The 8,287-nt window shown below is 37.1% G+C and overlaps 2 protein-coding genes across 2 annotated transcripts; both read right to left on the reverse strand.

Annotated features, from left to right (window-relative positions):
- Positions 1-268: 268 nt before the first annotated feature.
- Positions 269-3,551, reverse strand: LOC140768924 (serine/threonine-protein kinase Aurora-2-like). The gene is made up of 9 exons (XM_073109400.1): positions 3,428-3,551; positions 2,940-3,050; positions 2,391-2,537; positions 2,168-2,263; positions 1,820-1,915; positions 1,654-1,750; positions 1,458-1,575; positions 884-956; positions 269-728 (listed from the first exon to the last, which is right to left on the reverse strand). The coding sequence occupies exons 1-9, from the start codon at positions 3,458-3,460 to the stop codon at positions 627-629; spliced, it is 873 nt and encodes a 290-aa protein (XP_072965501.1). The 5' UTR covers positions 3,461-3,551; the 3' UTR covers positions 269-626.
- A 3,336-nt stretch (positions 3,552-6,887) lies between these two features.
- LOC140768730 (transcription factor RAX3-like) lies at positions 6,888-8,063 on the reverse strand. The gene is made up of 3 exons (XM_073109117.1): positions 7,788-8,063; positions 7,573-7,702; positions 6,888-7,474 (listed from the first exon to the last, which is right to left on the reverse strand). The coding sequence occupies exons 1-3, from the start codon at positions 7,921-7,923 to the stop codon at positions 7,030-7,032; spliced, it is 711 nt and encodes a 236-aa protein (XP_072965218.1). The 5' UTR covers positions 7,924-8,063; the 3' UTR covers positions 6,888-7,029.
- Between the last annotated feature and the right edge of the window lie 224 nt (positions 8,064-8,287).

Raw genomic sequence — 8,287 nt, forward strand, 5'->3', positions numbered from 1 at the left:
CTCGTGATTTTAGTCAACTCACTACAAGTCAACCCATCCGAGGTTGATTTAAATTTCAATGGCTAGGTAAGGTAATAGTAAGTCGAACTCGGAATCGTATTTGAATTAGTAATAAACAAATCAAGACAACTAAGAAGAAGGTTTCATTTCAATCTTCTCGAATATATTACCACACTCAAGCATCATTCAATCACAGTTCAATATCAAGTACAACAAAGAACTGAACAATACGGTGTTTGAATTAGTAATAAACAAATCAAGATAACTAAGAAGAAGGTTTCATTTCAATCTCCTGGAATATATTGCCACACTCAAAAGCATCATTCGAGCACATTTCAATATCAAGTACAACAAAGAACTGAATAATACAGTGATTCGTTTCAGCTATTTCAGCTTACAGTGTAAGAAAGAAGAAAAAATAACACCCAGAAATCTCCCATACATGCACACTGGATCTGCATTTTGGACCATCCATGGATGCTCAGGCAGCTTGTGAGGGAGAAGACTTTGTCGAGGAGTCTTTCCCGAGTTCATCTAAAGCATGGATAACTCATAAACCTCCTGCTTTGCAGAGAAGGCAAGAACTTGTTCTTATACAAAGAATAACATCAACCCTACCCCAAAAATCACCCTCGATATGTTCCTGACGAGTCTGCATTTTGAACTATCCATGGATGCTCGAGCAGCTTGTGAAGGAGTAGGCGTTGTGAAGCTTCCTTTACAAGCATCTGAGATCAAAAAATTGAAGAACCTTGAGTTCATATCAAGAATGGAAAATTCACAAACACCCTGCATTTCGGGGAAGTCATCGGAAGGACAAATAATTCAATAAATTCTTGCTTTCCAAGTAAAGATTGAATAAAGTACAAGGACAGAGTTCGACCTGGCTAATGAGATCCTTTGCAGCTGAAGAAACAACGGGTTTCGTGGGGAACTTGAGGTCCACTTTGATTATCCTGTATCAAGAACACAGTTTGAATAGTGAATTCAAACTATTGTTACTCACTGCTGAAGTCCATGACAAAAACACTTACATGTGACAGACTAAAATATGACTTTGATACATGCTCGGAGAAATTATGACAAAATCTTGCATTTGATAAGCTTTTTTCATGAAAATTCGAGAATGCACAAAAGGCCTTGACATAATAGTATAATACCCATCAAGATGAAGATTAGTTAAGACAAATCAACACTAATCCAGCTATTTAAAAACAAGTGATCAGCACAAAGATGTACCATGAAATATAGTTAATTGAATTTCACATATGAGAAGATAAAACATTAGCAAAGAAAATATACTAATGCAAGCCTCTTATTTAGGCTTTAAGATTCTAGATGGCAACATTACCAGGCCCAAGAATCTTATAGAGACGTGCATAATATTTCAATTATTAAAAAAAGAAAGCTTGCCAGTACATGCAAACTTAAAGAATTCATGGTAAATTTAATATTACCTTTTATATGTATCAGAATGCTTTTCAGCTTCAAAAGGTGGAACCCCATAGAGGAACTCATAGCACAAGACACCCAAGCTCCAAATGTCAACACTGGCATCATGTTCTAGACTTTCCACTACAACAAAAGTGTCCACTCAAGAAGGGACCAAAGATCTTATTACATAATCTCGAAGAAAATCATGTGGTAACATACCCATCTCAGGAGGAAGATAATCCAGTGTACCACACATTGTCCTCCTTCGGTTGAATGTATGAACGGACCACCCAAAATCCGCAATTTTTAGTTCACCCTAACAAAAAGAAGAACCTATATAAGCATTGAAGCCCCAAGTTCAGAGATAAGACCAGATGAGAGACACCTGCACTCCAATGAGAAGATTTTCCGGCTTGATGTCTCTGTGGATTACATGCTTTCCATGTAGGTAGATCAGTGCTCTTGCTAACGACGAGATGTACTGAAAGCAAAACAAGAATACAAGAAAAATATTACCCACTGCAGACAAAGGTCCAACGACATTAGCTTGCCAGTTTCAAGTATTGACAAATAAGTAATATGATGCTACAAGTTAAAAGAATAAAAGGAGAAGTTATGTAAGTCAATAATATATGAGGTAATTCTAGCAATGATTATTCTTTATAATGTAAATTCATCGATTGACATAATCCGAGAAAAGAAACTGTATCAAAGTGAGCATATCATAGCTCACCGTAGCAGCACGCCTTTCACTGAAGTACTTGCACTTCTGCAAATCCTTATAAAGTTCACCTTTTGCAGCATATTCTAATATCAGATAAAGACGAGTCTGAGGTATCAAGGCCAATCCGGCAATCAAGTTAAACACAGAGAGAAAGAGAGAGAGAGATGTTAAACTGAGATATACAAATTGCCTTTGTCTAATATAGATAACATTAATAGGGGAGCTTGTAAACCTGATCATAGAAATAGCCAAATAAACGTAGTATGTTTGGGTGCCGGAGGTGACTTTGGATCTCCACCTCACGGCGCAGCTGATGCTCCACTTGGGATTGTTTCAGTTGGCTCTTAAATACAACTTTTAAAGCCACAATATGATTGCTCTGTCGATTAAAAGTTCAGTGAGTCAATATTCTTAAACTCTTCAGTTAGCAACTAAAAAGAAGAAAAGAAGACTGGCATGCGGTACTGGATGCATTCAAGTGTGAATATCCAAATATAGTTTCAAGGTTTCTCTATTAACCATCTAAATAGACAGATACATTAATAGTTATCAGCTGTTTAAGAATAAAAAAGAAAACCTCTTTGGGTCGTCAGCTGATAGCAATTTATCAAACCAAACCAGGCACTAAAGAGTAAAGAATATCAGCTGATAGAACATTATAGATTATAAAGTCCTCTGCACTACAACATAGTCCCTAAGGTGAAAGGCTGAAGAAAATATTTATCCCAGGACAAAGACACACACACACACACATAAACTTTATAGCAGGAAGTAATTTTACCCTCTTTTCTCTGGCCAAATAGACATGACCAAACTTCCCCCTTCCAAGAGGCTTTCCAATGTCAAAGTCATTCAATGTCCAGCGCTTCTCAACCGTCGGTTTTGATGAACACTGCCGGAAAGAAATAGGGAAAAACATTATTATCTTTTATCATATAGCAGAACCTATTTTTAGAGAGCTCAAATAGCAAGACCTTGGAAGGCGGATAAATCCAACTGATAAATAACCCAAAAATCAATGTAAATTATTTTGCATTTAATGGATCCATAATTTCGCCCGTGAGATATAGAATCTCCAAATACAAAGAGAACGCATAGGAAGGAGATCACGAATTCGAATACCAAGAACATATAACAGAATGTCTAGTGATAATAACATGGCGGAGTGAAAGCCCTAGCTTTCCCCGGCCGTGATGGTCCAATGCACTAGAAAACGACAAGATCCCCAACAACAAAGAAAGCTAAAGTGCGCAAATTTCCTGGAGATACCTTCTCTTCCTGGGTTTCCGTGGAGATCGCCATGAGAGAGACTGGATGAGAGAGAATTCGTTAATTCAAGGGTAACGGGGAAGAAGGGGGAATCGGGGGTTTTCAGATTGAGTTGCAACGGTCGGATTCCCATGTGACAGGCACGTGTCGCTCGTATCCCAGCACGAGACTGCTTTAAGGGTTATAGCGAATTTGAATAGCGAATTATAGTTTATAGATATTAGCACATGATACTTGATTTTTTTATATAATTATTTGGGCTAATTGTAAAAAAATAAAGCTTAAGCTTTAGTAAAAGCAAGATTAGGCATTGAAACTGAACACATTTATTTTTTTTATACCAGATATAAGATATTATTTTTTACTATTTAAAAAAATAAAAACATTTTGTGCAAATAGCCCCAGTTATTTAATGATTAGTAATTTTGCATCTGATGTGATTAAACCCCCTTTCTTTAAACTAAATTAATTTTATCCCGTGAACTTTATTTTTTATCGACTACACCTCTCTATATATTAACGTATAAATATAAAACAAATAATTAAAAATATAACTGTTGTAACTTAATAATCAAAAGTGCATGAAAGCATAAAAGAGAACAATGATCCACTAGTAATACATGTTAAATATTCAATACAGGGAAGAGTGGCCACGTACATACAGTAAGGTCTTAGCTAGGCTGGATATATAGAGAGGCTTCGAGTTGCAAGTGCTGCTGCTGAAGGTTTGGCGTACGTTGTTCTTTTTTAAGATCATCGCAGGCTTGTCGGTAGTTCGATGGGTACATAATTGATGCAAATCTACAAGGTGAGTACGATGCAAAAGGTGATGGATATTGCAATGAGGTGCACGTTGCGAATCTCAGGCGGGAGGCCAACCAATTATGAAGTCGTGGTGTAGCTGAAGGAGAGGTAGGCATAAGTCGGAGCGATTGGATTGAGATGGTGGTGTCGGATAGCAGTGGGATATATCACTGGGGTGAGCACTAGGTTGAGTGCTCCGGCCGCAAGATAGCTTGCCTTTTGTTTCAGTGCATCCGGGAATATAACATCTGAATACGTTTGTACAACCATTTGTGTTTGAGGCTATCCAACAAACACCTTGCATGCACAATATTTTACTACGATGTGGTTGAGAGTTCGTGAGAGAGTAGTGTTTAGTGTGAGGTAGTAGCCACTCCTCCCTCCTATTGCCTAAGTTGCTTAGCATGCACAGATCTACAGAGAAAAAAGATAGAGACGTGATCGAGTTTCGAAAAAGGTTAGAGAGAGAGAGAAAGATGGACGAGTTCGGTGCTAGTAAAGTGACGGACATCATATTAAGGACAAGTTGAGAAAAGCTGTGAACCACAATAAAGCATTGCGTCCGATTTAAGAAAAGGCAGGGTGGTATTTATATTTTTGTCGCATGTACGAAAAAAGAAAAGAAAATTAAATATAATTTGTTGCTTGGGTTCATAAGCCTTACTAGTGTTCTGGACTTCTGGGTGGCAAACTGGCAATTAATTAAAATCAAGTGAATTTTTCATTCCCCACCCTACTTTATATGTTTATAACGGCTCAAGCGTGTCTAAAGGAATTATTGCTGTGTGTAATAAATATCAACCGGGGTGGAATTTAGAAGAGAATGTACTAAACAAGAATTTGATCGTCTAGTATTAACTCGCGTTCATGGCCAAGTATATTACCTTGTAATACGAGGCTAATTGACTTTATCCCCATTCTCTAGAAGTTTCAACTAAAATACTGTCAAAGATCCAATGACGAGACTTTTGGAGGTCATTTTTTTCTGCAAGGTGACGTGACCGCATATGTATTAATAACCCTATTTGAAAATAAAATATTTATAAAGTGTGAAATTGAAAAAAAAAATTATTAGGTTAAATAAAAATATGTGCAAACAACACCTACCACATCAAAGGTTTTAATAAATAAAATATTTCTCTTTATAAAATAGAAGTGGACTTCTCAGGAGTATGGCTACAGATTGGGTCCAAATTTCGATGTATATATATATATATATAATGGAAATTGACCTCTGATAGAGGCTTTCCGCTTTCATCATCAAAAACCTGAATATAGAGGATATTATAACTTTATAAACTTCCTCCACAATTAAACTGATTTAATAATCTTGTAGCAAAGGTTATATTTTTATTTTTCTTCAATGACTAGCCCTCCACTACAGTAGTATTCACGATAACATTATTAATCAATTAAAGATTAGTTTCCACATGCCATTCATCTAGAAGACCTGTTCTGTATATCTTGGGATGCAATCAAGTCTTGTCACTTTGCATCAACATCATCTATCTACTTCAATTTGCAAGGTCAACACAGTAAATCATTAAGCAATTGTAACCAAGAGCGCACCTTTCATCTCGATTGATTTCATTGCAAGAGAGACATGTGATAATTACATCCAGAACTTTCCAAATATTGCTCATTTCATATGAATTCTTTATTTTTATCCGTTGATATCCCCCCCACCCCCCCATTTTTTTGGTTAGTTGCCCATTTAATTTTTTTCAATAAAAAATATTTTTGACCAGATCGTTAAAGAATATCTCGCAAATTGACAGAAAAAAGAGATTAAATTGTTTTCCATGTGTTTTGTTTTATTTAGTATTCTCATGGGAATCAATGAAAACAAGGAAGACACAGGGAGCATAAAACAAAGAAGTTGGACAATTTCGCATGGTTGCAGAAAGAATTTTGAGAAAAAAGAATGGAACAAGCATGTGAAGATAAAACTTAGCTATCGTTATGTCTCTAGTCTTGGCTTAATTTTGGTACTAAAGTCTGGTCCCCCTCCCTTTTGGAGCATGTACTACAAAAGTGCCACTCAACTTTTAATTATTCAACCTAAATTATAGATTTGATACAAGAGAGCAAGGAGAAAGTTTTAAAGAAATCTCTTAAGATAAAGACCTTTAAATCTAATACTGCAAAATCACTATAAGAAAAAGAAAACATTACTCGAGACTGCATTATAGATGTATATATATAAACATGGGGTGGGTTTAGTATCTATATTTCACGGCTTTCAATATAAGTAGGAATAAGCGACAATAGTTCTCGTATGTTTAATTCCTATATTCACATGATGCATAAGAGAAAAGTTAAACTAATTAATTAGGGAACCACGAGTCAGAGGCTGTTGCAGAAAAGATACTTGTACTCAGGGAGGTGGCAGGCGTGATTGGCTCTTCGAAATTGATTCGTTTGACATGTTCAAACTTTCATGTGCCTCGTGCATGAAACTTTCTCTTTCTTCTTAAATTATTGCAACCATATTTATCTATTTTATGGACCCAAATGGTATTATCTTCTTACCCAGTGGACCCACCCTGTCTCAGCTTTTATACAATTTGAAGCCTTCCATGTATCAAGTTTATAGCAAAAGGTGCATGAAGAAGAAGGAAACAAGACATAAGAAGAATAGGATCTTTCCGCCATGGACTAGATAGACTTGGTCTCATTCAACATTAGTTATACGTATTAAATCAAACACAAGCTAAGTACCAGTTCGAGCTAAAGAAATGGTTTCTTCTGTCCATTTACATGAGGTTTGAACAGTGGCAAATAGCCTGTTGGTATAGCTAAGAAGCATAGTAACCACTTAAGAACTCAGTAGGAGAACCCAAGGCAAAGTCTGAAAAGAACCCATCTTTCTCACCAGATCCAGTAGTCGACCAATTGATGTAATTGCTGCTGTTGTTATCCATACTCATGGAAGACGAAGCAGCCGAGCTGTCTTCATGCAGCGAGGCGGCGTACGGGAATTGGTAGCTTGGTGCTAATCCAGCAGGGGCCATGAAATCTTCATAGGTGTACTTCTCAGTCTTGATGGTTGGTATGATTAGAGAAGGTAGAAGTGATGGTGGTGGTGAAGAATTACGAACAAGTTGACTACTAGAAGAAGCGGTGGTTGTAGTTGAAGGGCTATTCTTTGATGCTATCATCCTCTTCTTTAACTTGGTGTTCCAGTAATTCTTGACATCGTTGTCTGTTCTTCCAGGAAGTTGGGAAGCTATAACTGACCACCTAAATCTCACACAAAAGAAGGAGTTGTTATAAATCTCTGTCTACAAACATTTTAGAAAAAAAAAATAAAAAAAAAAAAGAATAGGAAAATAACTCACTTGCTTCCTATTTTGTTATAAAGAGTGCAAATGATGTTATCCTCTTCCTCGGTAAACCCTCCATGTTTGATGTCTGGCCTGAGATAATTAAGCCATCTTAAGCGACAGCTCTTCCCACATCTTTTAAGCCCTGGGAAAATAATAAACAGCTAGAGTTAATTAAATTAGATGCTAGAAATTTAACATATGGGCGTTGGAGAAACAAACAAAGGTACCAGATTTGTGAGGCAAAGCGATCCAATTGCCAACACTCCCATGCTTCTCGACATAGTTGCGAAGGGTCTCATCTTCCTCAGGAGACCATGGTCCTCTCTTGACATTTGCTTTGTCGCAGCACGGAGCTCTCCCCATCACTAGCTAGTAGATCTCGAGAACAAGCAAAGAAGAGATTTGATCTTGCAAGACAAAGTCTTTAAAAAGAGTTAAGAGAGGGGGCGAGAGAGAGAGAGAGAGAGAGAGAGAGAGAGAGAGAGAGAGAGAATTAAAGCTGGGTGAGAAAAAAAAAAGGGTTCAAAGGAAAGGATTGACCGAGTCTGACCCGAGAACTATATACATTGTAAAAGAAAGATACTTTTTCATGCACTCCGGTGGTAATACCTTTCCTCTTACTTTGTCTGCTTCCTTCTCGAGGAAGATGAGAGAGAGAGAGAGAGAGAGAGAGAGAGAGATATTGGTCAACGTTGCCAGAGATTAGATCTCAGCCGTCGGATCAGTA

The sequence above is a fragment of the Typha angustifolia genome, chromosome 10, assembly GCF_048772165.1.
Source record: "Typha angustifolia cultivar Huaian chromosome 10, ASM4877216v1, whole genome shotgun sequence".
NCBI classification, from domain to species: domain Eukaryota; kingdom Viridiplantae; phylum Streptophyta; class Magnoliopsida; order Poales; family Typhaceae; genus Typha; species Typha angustifolia.